The sequence below is a fragment of the Xiphophorus hellerii genome, chromosome 4, assembly GCF_003331165.1.
Source record: "Xiphophorus hellerii strain 12219 chromosome 4, Xiphophorus_hellerii-4.1, whole genome shotgun sequence".
Classification (NCBI taxonomy): domain Eukaryota; kingdom Metazoa; phylum Chordata; class Actinopteri; order Cyprinodontiformes; family Poeciliidae; genus Xiphophorus; species Xiphophorus hellerii.
The window spans coordinates 3029962-3045705 of record NC_045675.1 but is presented as its reverse complement, the minus strand read 5'-3'; the positions used below and the strand labels follow the sequence as shown (position 1 = coordinate 3045705).

Here is a 15744-nt window from a genome sequence, read left to right as displayed (position 1 = left end):
TTTACAAGGCCAATGCAAAATGTCATAGAGATCCTGGTGTTTGGGGAGATTGAAAGGAAACAAATGGAGTACTAACATCTACTTCATGGTAAGATCTCTCATTTAAACTGGATATATTGTTACACCTTTATCTCTGTCAGCAATTTTAAACTGTTTTTTCATTAATTTAATTATTTTCCATAAAGATTTCAACTTCTGCCACAGAAATAAATTTTACTTAAGTGATGTGTGAACCTGAAAACCCTTTAAATATAAAACAAGTAAAGCTGATAGCACATAGATGTCAGAAAAATGTTTTCTATCAAATATAATACATATGAAGGGTAAATATTGTTCCTTTTTTAAATATCTGGATCTTTTTATAATAAGAGGTGGATATTAAAGCATTGATGGTTATGATTACACAGCTAAGATGTCTACTGATGTCTTTCAGGAAGAAGGTTCGGAGTTTGAATCCCAAGCTGGATGGACGGATGAAATCACAGTGCCCCCTGGTGGCTGTATGAATCATGACAGATTTGATTTATCAGCAGGTTGGAAGGAAAAGAAGCAAAAAACAAATATTTAGATTTTAAATTTCTCTTGTGATCACTAATAAGTAATATTTTAGATTCTGAAAGCAGTGGAGAATAATTTAATCATTTCATTGTTGCTTGTAATTTAGATGATCATGTGCAATTTGTTTATACAAAATAATTAAATGCTTTGGTTTTATCTTGCTAATCAACAAAATCCTTTTACAGGTAAATACTTTTACAACTAAAAACAATCAGCACTATTCAGGACAAAAAAAAAAAATCAAATATTAAAGTTATTATTTTTTAAGATAATCAGATTCATAAATTGAATGGAAAAGGGCTTCGATTTTGTCATGACAACCAACAGTTGAATAATTTCACAGGTAAACTGCAAAAAAAAAAATCTTACCAAATACTGTTGGTGTAGTTTCTAATGCAAATATCTTAGTACACTAGTAATAAGACAAAACTAACTTACAAGTGTTTTTTATCAATATATAGAAGCTTATTTTAATAACTGCTTAATATTGATGAAAAAGTTCTAGTTCCTCTGGGAAATTATTTCAGTTATAACATGAAACAAATGTGTTATAAGTCAAATAATCTGCCAGTGAAACTAGCATCTTTTTCATTTTTGACTTTTCTTGATGAAAATTCACCTCAAGTTAATTTTGTCAAATTTCAAGTGTACTATGATATTTGCACAAAAAACTAGTCCAAAAATACTTGGTACAATTTTGAGTTTTATTAGTGCAAATCCTTTTCAAGTGAAGAATTGTGAGCAAAAGTCAGGGGGGGGAATATCAAACATTAAAGTTCTTATCTTTAAGAGATTCAGATCCATAAACTGAATATTTTATAGTGTGAAGTAGTAATTCAGGTAAAGTCTATTTGTAAGATCCTCTGTAAGTTTCCTAATTTAAGTTATGGGAGTAGTAACAGAGGCAGTTTGTTGATTAGAGCTTCTTGTCCTCCAGGTGGAGGTGGCCGTCGCCCGCCTGTAGGGGCTGCACCTGCGCCGTCTCAGGTGGCCCGGAAACCCCCATCTGCCCCTGCAACACACACTGAAGGCAACAGCTTTATTTTTGGAGCGTCTGCAGGCACCGCTGCTCGCTCCCTGAGGCTCCAGTTGACTTCAGGATGAGGCGGCCCTGCTGCTCTCTGAGCCCGGATTAACAAGCAGAGAACAGTTCTTTCCCCCCCCGTCAGCTGAAGGTAATCCACTCAAAATAAGAGTCTGCTGCTGGTTCTGGTGAAAGGTCCTGACATACCGACCAGGCGATGGCCTGCAAACGTGGCGTATAGAGCTTGAGAACAGCTTGTGCACGAGTCGTAATTTCAAATGCTTGATGCATATCAGACATTAAGATGTATCCTCAGGAGGATGGGCTTGCAAGCGCCTAACATCCTGCATGCCTTGCATACTCTTGTGCTAAGATGGATGATTGTGAGCATGAATCACATATTAGCTAATACAGCTGCATTTTTAAAACTTTTCTTGTCATTTTAGTGAGAAATGAGCTCTAACGTCACACTGTTGTTTCCCTCACAGCCAATTAAAGAAACAAAAAACACAAGAAGCACAAGCAACCAAGTCAGGTAAGGCTTTAGATTAATAATGCGAATATAAAACCATTAATTTCATCTAACTAACTGCTTTTAAAGTAGATGGATTGAGGTCATGGCCCACTTTTAACACAAAGCTAATCTTACACTTTCCTCTTTTGCTGCCGGAGTGAAAACGTCCCCGATGTCCCGTCCCAGAGCCTTAAATAGGGGGCGTCTCATGTTGCAGCTGCGCTTTTTGTCTCTGCGATGACAGGAGTCACTTTGACAGCAGGGATTTGTGATAAACATTTACTCAAAAAGCATTTCAGATTTCAAATAATTCAAGTTAAGCAAAGTTTTCAAGAGTTACCAAGCCTCAGCTTGTAAAAAAACATCCTGTTAGGGGTAAACTTGATTGCTTCTTAGGAGAAAGCAGAGAGATTATGGTTGAAGTAGAAATTTAACAGACATTCTCACACGGCTACACGGGGCTCAGCGGGCAGTCAGAGCCTCTCTGAGAGGATTTGAGCCTCAGATTGATTACAGGAGAACTGAAGCGGTTCCACTAAGTACAGGACAGCAGGCAGCAGGTGCTGCTCTTATTTCCATCGCACTAAAATTAGAACGTGGATCTCTCCCAGAGCCACTCACAAACTCTCTAACACCTTCACTACACAACTTATTCTGATCGCTTTCACAGATTTCCCCCCTTTTGATTGAAAATATCAGTTGGAAAAACTGTTAGTTCTCTAATTAGTGATGGTGAATCAAACAAAAGCTTGTGCCACTGATTAAACTGTGATCACTCTCATCTAGAAATTAGTTATTTTTTAAATTTTGTAAGAATATTTCTGCAGCTCACCCAGAATGTATACACTGTGTGCACAATCACTGCAAAAACCCCAAATCGTATTACTTATTTTTAGTCTAGTTTCTATTGCAAACATCTTAGTACATTTGAAATAAGACAAAACTAACAAGTAGCTTTTTGGCAAGATATAGGAGCTTGGTTTAAGTCAATAATTTCATAATATTGATGCAAAAGTTCCAGTTCCACTGGCAGATTATTTCATTTATAAAAATGCAATTTTCTCGTGTTATAAGTGAAATTATCTGCTAGTGGAACCAGAAGGTTTTTTTCAATCAATATTCAAGAATTATTTAAACAAGCTCCAACATCTTGCTGAAAACATACTTGCAAGTTAGTCTTATTTCAAGCGTACTAAGATATTTTCACTAGAAAATAGTTGGTAAGATTTTGGGTTTTTTCAGAGTATTAGGCAACTCTTATAGTGGAAGATCATTTTTCTTAATCACAATCTACGTTAGTGTTGATTAATCCAAAATGTAAACATATCTCAAACGTAAATACTTAAGAAAGTAAAAGGTTTTCAGATATTTATCTGCACAATTACTGGGCAACTATTCTATTGTTGGGCATTGCCCTGCATGAAAATTATGATATTTTTGGAATATGCAGGCTTCTTTCTGTCCCACTACTTGAAGAAAATGTTTTCTAAAATCTTGTAGTAAATCAAGATCCCAAAATCAACCAAAATCTGGGAGTTGATTTTGGGATTTTTTTCATCCGAAAAGTCCAACCAGCTCATATTTAATAACACCAGGCCAGTTATGACAGCCAATTATGTTGCTTTAATATATGAAAGCACAGTAGAGATAATTCAGTCCTATTTATGAAAATTAATTGATTAGTGGATTTTTTTCTCTCCCCTCCAGTGGGTCTTTTGTCCCTTATATGAAAGCAGGCTGACAGGAAAGGGGGAAGACATGCGGTAAATGTCGCCGGGTCCGGGAATCGAACCCGCGACAGCCGCGTCGAGGACTCAAGGCCTCCAAGCGTGGGTCGTGCTATCCCCTACACAGCACGCCCCGATTAGTGGATCTTTAGAGAAGAACTTGTATAGAAAATAAGAAATAAAATATTTCATTTTACTATGAATCAGTACTAACTAAAGCAATAACGAATATAGCTCGTAGTAGGCTAATACAAATTAGCTCAACATATTAGCAATTAGCATATCATAATCAATCCATAAATATGATCGCATTACGAAGCTACATGAACCATAACAGACCTTTACATAAATTTCTCACTTTTTCTTCAGCGTTTACAATCCTCACGCTTCTTATGACGCACATTGACGAAGTCTGAACCGCATCGCACCTCTAAAGCTGTGAAACTTCGCAAAACGATGCGCTCTCAACCAAACTTAGCGACACTTGCTACTGATTGGCTATAACAGCTGTTACTATCCAAATCATAAGCCCATACCAATCAAGTTTATTTGTATAACATATTTCAGAAACAAGGCAGTCAAAGCGCTTTACATCATGAAAACATGAAAAAATCATAAACACATCATATAGTCAAACCAATATCATTAAAATCATCGTTATACATCAAATATGTTGGTCAGTGTTCCACTTATTAAGGTTCAAAAGCAACTCTAAAACAGGTGCATTTTTAGCCTTGATTAAAGGGACGCAATGTTTTGGCTGTTTTCCAGTTTTCTGGAAATTTGTTCCAGATTTGTGGTGCATGAAGCTGAAAGTTGCTTCTCCATGTTTGGTTCTGGTTCTGGGGATGCAGACCTGAGAGGTCTGGAAGGTTGATACAACAGATCTTTGATGTATTTTGTAATATACCAGTACCCCACTCCCACCTTGTTGGCATCCGACTAAGAGTAGAGCTCTGTGCCAGGTACTGATGCACCCATGGGACCATCCATCCTCTCCACTAAGAGGCACTCTCATTTCATCAGCCTATAAAACCTTTGAAAAATCTGTGTTCACATATTTCCTGGCCCAGTGAGATGCTTCAATTTTTGTGTCAGGTTTCAGCCTCCCTTACCTTGGCCACATCTCTGATCATGAACATCTTGTTCTTACATCTTGTAGTTGTGGAATATGAAAGAACTTGAAGATAATGAGTTCATGGTACCTTAACGCTTGATTCTTCTCAAATCCTAGGCAGTTAATTTGGGTCTTTATTTTTCTCAACACGTTTCTTGTCTATTTGCAACAAAACATTTGATAATTCTGTGATCATGCTCCAATATCTGGGCAATTTCAAGAATGATGCAGCCCTGTAATAGACTTTGGGTTAATTAAATCTTTTTTTGTCCCATTTTGCCAAAAGAGGATAAACTACGGCAGTAACATTACCGAGAGTAATGTTACTACATAAAGGGTTTAAACCTTTTATGTAATAACATTACCGAGAGTAATGTTACTACATAAAGGGTTTAAACCTATGTTACTATTAGGTTTAAACCCCTAATAGTAATACATTTGTTACTATTAAGGGTTTAAATGTGCACATAATTTCCACATTAGTGTTTACTTTCTGGTACTTACCAAGAATTCATGCTACTTTCTAAAATTTACAGTTCATACTTTCATGAATATTTCAGATATTTACGGAACTTAAATTTTTTTTTTGCACCTACAGTTCGTTTACTTTGGTCCAAAGTTGAGTTTGTTAACTTATAACCGTTGAAGGTAGCTTGGTTTCTTTTTACAGAAACTCCAAGAGATCCAAAACCTGTCGCTACAAACCATGTGAGAATATTCAGCTTGTTCATTGGTCAGACTTCTTTGTTTATGTACTCAAACTGACCAGTGAATTGATTTAAAGCCTCCGTTACTTGGATACACCATCCTTGCTGAATAAACTCAGTCACCCTCCTGTAGTTTTCAACCGTCTTACTTGAGGTTTACTTCTATTTATTGCAGAGGCAATTTTTAAACCATGACCATCTTCATAAGAAGACTATGAGTAAATAGCCTGTCATCATTTCAAAGCTGACCTACTTTAAGAAACATCTTTAAATGTCATTCTATTTCTAATTCACATGCATCTTGTAACTGTGCATCATTTTCAGGACACAATTAAGATCTTTTGAGCCTGGAAATGAATCTGGTGTTATAAGATCTCAGTTCTCAGTGACCAACTTGTCTCCAAGCCATGACAGGGGTTATACGAGTAAAACCAGTAAGCAGCTGAATACTATACTGGGAGCACTGTAAAAGAGAATGATTATACCTTGTGATAAATAATAAATGTTTGAAAGAAGGGATAAAGAAACTAATAAACGCTAAAAAGTACTTTATTCAGATTTGTTTGATTGTATTCAAAGATACAATAAGTACAGAAAGATATCAGTCCCAAAGCAAAAGAAAGATTTTGGTATTTTTCCAGATTATAGCCCAACAAAAAGAGAAGTGGCTTGTCGTCCAATATTCCAAAGAGGAGTTTCACAAATCTTCAAAGAGATGTTCAGCTATGAAAGAAGGGAAAAAAAGGACATTAATATCATTTATACTAATCTACTAAACAATTTTAGTTTACATCAAACAAACAGATGTACAGAAGAGGATTAGGGCCACTGGAAAAAAATAATTCTGACTTTAATCTCAGAATTCTGACTTTTGATCTCTGAGGAAAAAAAGTCAGAAATGTGAGATTAAAGTTAGAATTTTGACTTTTCCCCCCACAAATTCTGACTTCTGATATCAGAAAATTAAACTCCAAATTCTGAGAAAAAGTGAGAATTCTGACTTATTTGAAAAAGTCATAATTTGGATATTAACTTTCGAATACTCAGAAAAAATGTCAGAATTCTCAGAAAAAAGTCTTAATTCTGACTTCAATTTCAGAATTCTGACTATTGATCTCAGAGGAAAAAAAAGTCAAAATTCTAACTAATTCTGAGATCAAAGTCAAAATTCTGAGAAAATGGACAGAATTCTGAGATCAAAATGAGAATTCTGTCTTTTGTTTCAGAATTCTGACTTTCAGAAAATTAAAGGATATTAAAGTCTAAATTCTCAGAAAAAAGTCAGGATTCTGAGAAAAAAGTCAAAAATCTTTTTTTCCCCTAGTGGTCCTAATCCTCTTCCTTATAGATGAGTATGGAAGTGGATTATTTAGTGGTATAACTATTTTTGTTACTCAGTGAGTCTCTGTTGTTATGTTCCATTTCTCTGGTAGGAACGTGCAATGCTGATGGAAGTGTGTTACACTAATGGACTGGAGACAGACCTTTCACAGCAGTATCCTCCCCCTCTACTGCCAAAACCAGGCAAGGACAATGCAAGACTTCAGAAACTTAAGAAGAAGAGAGCCAAGAAAAAAGGCAGCCTCTCTCAGACGCCCATCCCCTTCCGCTCCTGTTTATCGCCTGTCAATGAAGCCAGCACAGACCTAGAGCACAGTGACCAGTGCAGCCCACCAAGGACACCAGAGTCACTCTACGTTGCTGACTCCTCTGTCTCCGGTTATCCCTTTGGCTCGTTCTACGATCACTCTGTACCTGCATTCCCTCATCCTCAGGGCAGTTTTAATGGACAAACCAATAGCTTTCACCCTCCATCCCACCCAGCTGGGTACAGGACCTCTCAACCGCAAGTAGCTCCGCTGTACGAGTGCTCCTCTTTCCTATTTGATGATGCTTCTCCCTTCATAGTTCCACCTTTGACATCTTCAGCAGCATGGCAGCAGGTTTCTGCACCACGTCTTCCCCCAGCTTTCAACATGACATCAAATTCCCATGGGTCAGTCACAACAGTCTCTCCAGTTGCCATTTTGCAGTGCAGCCCAAAAATATCAACCCACAGTCTGACCCTGTCCACTGGTGCTGCCAGCTCCGGCATTGACCTAACGCCTTCTCACGTTGCAGGTCTTTCTCCTGCTCCAGTGCCCCTATCAGTTTCAAACACTCATACACAGCCATTCATTCCCAGCCAGAGGGAGACAAACACTAATATAAAGGATGACTTTCAGAGACAGACATTAACTAGAGCTAACATAGCCTGCAGTGGCAACAGTGCTCTTCGGCAGATGTCTTCTGAGATAACTGCCTCTAAAATATCTCTTGTCGATGCAGTGAAAGAGCCACAGATTGAAGCCATGCCAGCTAAAATCTACACATCTAAGGCCACATTTTATGAGATATCCAAACCTCACTCTGTCCAGGATCTCACAGTGATGAACCTATCCCACCAAGAAGCCTCTTCATCTGGAGGATTCAGTCAGAAAGCCTATGTGCCATCATTAAATGCTGATCAAGAACTGTCTTCACCTTGGATCCAGAGTGTGAGACCTTCGCCTTTGGCTTACACACCAGCTCAAATGTCAACTCCTATTTTTGAAACATCAAAACCCAACCCACTTACATCCAATGTGAACCCTACTTTCAACTCCTTCCAGGATTTACAAGCACCAGTTATTAAGAAAGAGGCACTTAGAGACAATTCAGCAATTCCAACTTGGTCTTTGGGTAAACCTTCAGCTGTGACTGAAGCACAAAAGCAAACTGATGACAATAACCAAACTTTCATCAAACAACAAAATATGTATAGAGAGATAGAAATTCCCAGTACACGGAAGAGTACAATGAATCTAAGTTTGGTCACTTGTGAGTCACCACACCACAGAGAGAATATGAATATGCACGAATTTCCTGTGGTTAGACCTACAGTAACACAGTTTGTCAACCCCAACACAGACCAGGTAGCAGAAAGCAAAGCTTCATCTCTGCCAAAGGTGCCATCATTTCTTTCTGTACCAAAGAATCTCAGCCCTACACCTTTGATTTCAGTGCAAGGGTCACAAAGTCCAAGCCCAGTGTTCTCCACCTATCGTCCTCCTGTAGTGGAGGCACGCAAGTCTTTGACCTCACTTTTGGAGACACAAATGTCATTAGCAAGCTCGAAGCCCAAATCCCGTTCTACATATTACGGACTAACTCCAGTTGAGTATGCTGCCTATGGTGGAATAAGGACAGGTCTTTCCCATGGCAATGCTGCGCATCCTGCCACTGATGAAAACTCTGACATCACCCATACAGACAAAACTCTAGAGGACTTGGGTGTCTCAAAGCAAGAAAAACATTTCAATGGACTTGAGGACCTAACTTCCATGGGTCACAAAGAACAGTCATCCCACACAGAAGTTCCAGAGGAAGGGATTTTCACATATAATGATATCACAGAGGAAAGTTGGACTGGAACTCAGGATGCAGTAAAAACATCTGCAGTGGAAACAATAGAACCCAACTTTCCCTTTGGATTGGCACAGAAAATAATACTGCAATCCACAAGTGATGCATCCACAACTAAAGCCTCATACTCAGAGGCTTCAATACCAATACCTAAAGCAGGTGAGGTACACACAAAAGGTCTGGTGCAGCTTTCAGTAGAAGCAGGGCAAAAAACAAGCATTGGCCCAAACATTTACTCCTCACCTTTGGTCAAACATTTAAATGCAGAATCACAACCTAAACCAGAAGGAGTAGATGTTCCCCTCAAACCATCAACTCTTGATCAAACTAATTTTTTGCCTGATAAAATCTGCATTGCATTGTCCAATGTTACAAATATAAATGAACAATTAGAAAAAATGGAAATAAGTCCTACTAAAGTCAATCCATCATTACTCAATAATATAAATGTTCAACCAGCTGCCACGTTTATAACAAATCCAGCAGACTGTGAAACAAAAGTTTTTCCAAACCCTATAGCCCAGGTACAGAGTAAATTCCCAGAAAGTCAAGTTATAAATAGCAGAGCTATTTCAGGTAAAGAGTCTGCTGAACTGGTTTCAGAAATCCAGCTGTCTAGTAAAACAAATGACGGTGTTCAAGACAGAAACGATGCTGAGTTGAAATGCCAAATTAAGGCAAGCAAAAGCATTACTCTACCAAATAAAACAAATATGGGGAACATCTTGTCATCTACACCTGCAAATACAGAGCACACTCATGAAAAAATACCCAAAGAGCCTCTTATCCCTACCAGAGGACTGATGCTTCCTCATGAGCCTGTGACAGCATCTGTTTGCTCTGGGCAGTACGATATCTGCGTAGTATCCTCACCAAAAACAAGCACAAGAATTATGCATCCACACAGTACAGAAACTCAAGTTTGTACAAATCACCAAGCTCTAAAAAACAACTTCAATTTGCTCCCATCTAATTTTTTGAATGCAAATATTTTACCAAGTAAACCTACCACAGAAACAAAAACCCACACCACACTTGGAGCTACAACCAACACAAACCATCCACATGTGCCAATGAAAGAGCTAGAAAAGCTAACGATACCTGCGAATGTGCCTGTAAAAACACAAAATAACCTGGGGTGGCATTTCCCAAGTCAAGCCATGCAAGCAGAAACTCTCCATGCAACTTCATTTACATCTACAGAAATGTATACACAAACTACAAAGAATAGTCTAAACACTCAAGTGAATCCCCATTTTTCTTTAGCAAACACCAAAGCAGAAAGCTTTGCACCAAAGGAGATAGGGAACATGAGTATGCCAATAAGTGAATGTAAGTTATCCAATAAACTACCTGCAAACACAAGTTTATCTGCACAAAATGGAGCTACTCAGCACTTGACAGCCCAATCAAATGTTGGTTTCTGCAGCAATGTTGACAATATTCTCACAACTGAAAACACAATTCCAAACATACTTCACATGGAAGCATCTTTAACAACATTAGCAGAGTCAGCAGTGATTGTTAAACCAGCGCTTAATGTTCAGCAACCTAGTAAAACTATGATTCCCTCCAGCCCCACAATGAGGCAAATCCCACCAAAAAGTCCACAGATAAAATTGGACAGATTAGATAATCATTTTGCGTCAAAGTCTTCAATGAATGAGAGATCAGTTAATGGGCCTCTTGAGGGTAAAGCGTCTCCAAATCTTCAGCATGTGAACAGATCAATAGAAGCACCTATGCACCAAATTATTAAAACTACAGTAAAGGAAAATTATGCTGTTATTGAGCCAGTTATGGATCCTAAATGCTTAGCAAGTCCATCGTCAAAAACTAAAAATTCTTCAACACCTGCAATGAAAGCGCAGATATCCATTGCATCAGGTCAAATTGAGACTAACATATTTGGTTTAAGTGAAAACACTCAGCTTGTAAAGCCTAATCAAATATCTTTGCCAGTAAATACATCTCATCAGTTTAGTAATGCTAATCAACTCCCAACAATATCCCAAACCAATGCCCCAAATGAGAATCCTCAATCCTTTCCATATGCTGAACACTCTACTAAAATCATCCAACCTCTCAAAGAAGCTAACAAAGATTTCAAAGTCCCATGTAGTCCTACAATTACAAATAAACCATGGGCAGCAATAAGAGCTTCTCCATTACTTGAGCCAAGGGTGAGTTACACGCCAATACAAACGTACGCTCCTACTTTACCCCAGTCCTATCCAAGTCCTGTTACTTTGGACATTTCGGCAAACACAAACCCTTCCCCAACCACTGTAAACCAACTGAAACACTCACCCAGTACGCCTTTTCAAAATATTACGCCAAACAGTGTGGTTCAGCAGCATGAGAAGTCAGTCAAAGAAAGTATCTTAAAACCAGAAACTAAAATGTCTCCACCAAATGACTCTTCGGTCAATGAGATAAAACTAATTTCCCCACCGGAAAACATGAAAACAAACAAATTTTCAAACCGAGAAGAAACTCTCTCCTCTCTAATTACTAAACATAGCATGGCCAGTGACTCAGCTTTGAACAGTGCATCAATTTTAAAAGCAAAACCGTCGATTCAGCTAGTAGAGTCAAGACCTTCCTCTGCCGTGGCAGAAACGAAACCCTCATTAGTAAAGCCAGAGCCTTCAAAGCCTCTCGCCAATTCAATCCAGTCTAGTTCGCACTTGAATAATGAAAAACCAGTAGAGAATGCTTCCCTTGAACAGCCAGCAGCAGACACTGTCATGAAACCGTCCATAGTAAAAGATGCTGTGATTGATTCTGCCACTCCTGCCTCTCTGCCCCAGGCCTCAGTCTCAGTAAAAGCTCCATCTCCAAACAGAGGAACATCACCGTCATCTCAGCTAAAAACTGGACTCAAAGGCAAGGACATTCTGAAGGCCATAAGTACACCCGAGGAAATGCCAGCAGTCGAATCCTTCATGAAGTCAACGACATCAACTGCATCTTCAGCTACTGAGAAAAAGTGGGTAGCAGAGGGAACATCAAGTTCATCCACTGAGCGAAAACCAACCCAGAAGCTAAAAGGCCTTAAGGGGAAGCTCAGTGGGTGGACAAGGCTAAAAAAGCACATGGTTGTCGAGCCAGAGGAACCCAAATTTCCTGATCCCGTGGACAAACCTCTGGTTACTCCTATTGGCAGTGACAGAATAACCGATAACATGATGGACATGCCGCCTGCTGACCAGGATATGAACCAGGAAGTTATTCAGAACAGTGTAGGACCCAAGGCACTAAAGATGTGGGATGCACTCCTCTTCCAAATGTTCTCTACCAAAGAAAAAATCATGCACCAAATCAATTCCAACAACAAAGATTCAGAAACGAAAAAGGCCTCCAAAGACGAGCAGGCAGTGCTGCCATCGTTTGTCAACCGGCTGCCAATTTTACTGTACAGCCCTCGGTTTAATGCCAGGAAGCTGAAGGAAGCAGCAGAAAAGCCGCTGAATAAAATAGCAGCAGCTTTTGAAATAGGGTTGATAAAACGCAAATCTCAGGAAGAAGAACATAAGGATTTCAACAGAACGGCGAAAGGATTCGGTCCGACTAAAAACACTGATGTAACTGATGAGGCTAATGGATGATGTGATTTATCCTATGGGTGATTTACCACAAAATAAAAATTCAGAAGGGCTTACAGAGGAAAGAGTATTTTGGAAATGTGAGCTAAAATACGTAGTTGGGTATCTGATTTTACTAAATCAAAACTGTTGTATGTAGCAAGTGCATCTATACCGAAGGGAAAATAATACTTTTAAAATGTAATCATCATTTTTCAAATACTTGTTTCAAATCTGGTGATTTTTAAAATTTATTCTGAAGAATACCAACAAGTCAAAAAAAATTGTTGCATTTACTGCAAAAGGTTAGATTACATACACAACATTTTTGCACTTTTAATACAAATTCAATGAGGATGAAATTTGGGTGACAGTAAAACAAAAGAAAAAACATTTATTCTGTAGTTTTTATAGGTAGATTCTGTTTTCTGTTAAAGGTGTCATAAATATTATTTGGAATGCATGAATTGTAGACAAATTGTCATGCTCCATTTTTCTATTTTTCTAAAGTAAATAAGTTTTAAGTGTGTTGTAGACAGGCAGATTTTATTTGCTGTGATAAAAAGGGCTTTTACATTCCTGGATTAACAGGACAGAATGTTTGTGAAAGGAGGAAAGTAAGATGAATGAAGTTGAAATGAGTGGTCACAATAACAGTAGGTTTCTGAAAGGAAAAGGGAATGAAATGGGCCAGAACAGGTACTTGGTTGGTATTAGCCTTGCTAGATGTCATAGAACTTGAAACGTTCTAAACATTAATAGACCGGCATTAAAATAAAACTAGAAATTGAAAAAAGATTTTTAAAAAGCTGCTGGAGCTAGCACAGCAACAACTTTAGAGCTAAAAGGAGCTTCAGATGGACTATAATGAAGCTATATCTGCTAGCAGTTTAACCATTAGCCTCATACAAGTTGTATGAGGGTGTATTTTTGGTGCAGAAATTTAGTTTAGAAACATGTTCATATGTAAAAAAAAACATTTTTTTCACCTTTTTTATTGTAACTTTATATATTATCCCCATATAAAGAGAATTGATCCATATTGTGGTTTAAGCTAGCTCAGTAAGGGAGCTAAGAATCGCTAATCCTGGGATTCTGGTTACAGTTGAGATAGTAACCAGGATGTAAAGTTAAAAAAGATGAGTTAGGATGAAGAAGATGGTAGTGAAGAGTGTGACTGTAAGAAAGCCCAAGAAGATGGAAAAAGATTTTTAAGGAGTTTGGATAAATGTTGAAGATGTTTGAAAGCACAGTTTTTTTATTTAACCATATAAACCCCATTTTGTCTCTAAAACCTTCTTTAATAAAAAATGTGTAGAAAAGATTCATCATGAAGTAGTTTTCTTGGTGATGGTAAAGAAAACGTAAAATGAGCAAAGCCCTGTTTATTACACCAGTGTTTAATGATATCTTGTAAACTGTCTGATTTTTTTTAGAATATATAAAGAGCAAATCTATTTGTCTGTTTGTCTTCTTTTATTATACCTCCTATAATAAAAGTTTTATGATTCTTTATTTTAACATTTTTAGCTGTTTCATTTATTTATATTTGTACATATTAATATAAATGCATTTCTGCTTGCAAAATGCCAAAATAATGACACAGATTTTTGTTCTTTTTTGACACACCCATTTTGTCACAACTACACTTACTAAAATATATCTTTATCAGTATGAAAAATATAGAAAACTACTTTCATACAAAAACAAAGCAAGAAGCAACACAAAAGGATAAAAATATAGATAAAATTGTGAACACTAAATTAGATTAAATCAATTCAGAATTTTTTATCAACCATTTAAGGACATTTCTCACCTGCCTGGCAGCTTACATCTTCACTGCAGCCGTTACCAGAAACCTTTGCATACTTGCCGTGACCCGTTACCACATATTTATACCTCTTGGTAGAATTTTCCTGAAATTAATGAGAAAACAGTATTAATAAGGTGCATTTCATAGACACCTGATTTATCTAAAACTTTTCTTATAGCACTACTACTTTATAGACATACTTTGTTAGCTAGGATATTTTTGAAAGCAAAGTTAAAAATTAGCATAAAAATAATTTACAAATGCATTAGCCATTAGTAAAGCTGGACAACACGGCTGAAAAGCAATATAAACGTTTTGTATCAGATGATATCGATAACTATTGATTAGTTTTTTTGTTTTAAATGCTAACTGGTGGTGTGGCCTTTCCTGTTTCATCCACAGTTTTTACTCCACGGATTTGTTTTTTATTTTCAAACAGTTTCTAAGAGGCACTGCGGCAAAATCATAAACTCCTGCTGCGCAAGTTACTCAACAGGTTGTTGCTTGGTAACCAAAGAATGAATGAGTTGCTAGGCAACCAAAAGAGCTTGAGTGAGTAAGGCTGCATTCACACTGCAGCCTGAAGTGACCCAATTCCGATTTTTTCATGACAGTCTGAACAGGACAGGTCGGATTCTTTTCGAATGCGACCCAGGCCGCTTGAGTATCCGATACGCATCCGATTCAAATGTGACCCAACGTCCAGGTCGCATTCATCCGACCTGATACTCGACAAATGTCACTATTCTGCATCCTGGAAAGCGGGAAGAAAAACAACAACCATGACTGACGATAATAAGTTGTTAATATGCTGCTCCGGTCGGACAACAACTTTAAATGTGTAAGCTATGCTCCACTGTTGGTTGGCAAAATACTGAGAACGCTGATGTTATTGCGCCCTCTACTGCCCATGTGGGACACTTTCAGGTCGTTTGCCTGTTCACACTGGAGATCACATACAGTGTGAAAGGCCACAACAAAAAAAATCCGATTTGACAAAAAATCGGAACTGGGCCTCTTCAGGCTGCAGTGTGAACGCAGCCTTAGCTGATCTAGACTAGTGGTTGAGAAGCTAAAGTGTTTCTTCTGCCTACATCTCCCAGAATGCTGTGTGGTTCTGGATCAGGGTTCAGTTAATATTCTATATATTAAATATTGAATTATCTATTGATATTGATCGTGTGTCTATTGTTATTGATTTACAGTCCAGCCCTAGACATGATAAAGTAACAGATGTGTGCCAGATGTTAGAC

General features: G+C 37.9%; 2 protein-coding genes across 6 annotated transcripts in view; one reads left to right on the top strand and one right to left on the bottom strand.

The window, feature by feature from the left end:
- The first annotated feature begins 1448 nt into the window (after positions 1 to 1448).
- On the top strand, positions 1449 to 14199 carry LOC116718223 (mucin-17). 2 transcript variants are annotated; one of them, XM_032559951.1, is made up of 4 exons: positions 1449 to 1733; positions 2071 to 2117; positions 7081 to 9250; positions 11905 to 12197. In XM_032559951.1, the coding sequence occupies exons 3-4, from the start codon at positions 7090 to 7092 to the stop codon at positions 12075 to 12077; spliced, it is 2334 nt and encodes a 777-aa protein (XP_032415842.1). In that variant the 5' UTR covers positions 1449 to 1733; positions 2071 to 2117; positions 7081 to 7089; the 3' UTR covers positions 12078 to 12197. The 2 variants fall into 2 exon arrangements, with proteins under 2 accessions (XP_032415842.1, XP_032415841.1); XM_032559950.1 differs by having other exon boundaries at positions 1452 to 1733; positions 7081 to 14199.
- Positions 6179 to 15744, bottom strand: part of LOC116718224 (non-muscle caldesmon-like) — a 38807-nt gene continuing 29241 nt past the window's right edge. For all 4 annotated transcript variants that reach the window (XM_032559952.1, XM_032559954.1, XM_032559953.1 and 1 more), the window contains 2 exons: positions 14495 to 14594; positions 6179 to 6370 (listed from right to left, as the gene is read on the bottom strand). In XM_032559952.1, the coding sequence (XP_032415843.1) occupies positions 6345 to 6370; positions 14495 to 14594 (126 nt within the window). In that variant the 3' untranslated portion in view covers positions 6179 to 6344. The remainder of the gene's footprint in view (positions 6371 to 14494; positions 14595 to 15744) is intronic.

Coding starts and splice junctions, on each gene's coding strand:
- LOC116718223 (XM_032559950.1), top strand. CDS start 7,090: ATGCTGATGGAAGTGTGTTACACTAATGGACTGGAGACAGACCTTTCA.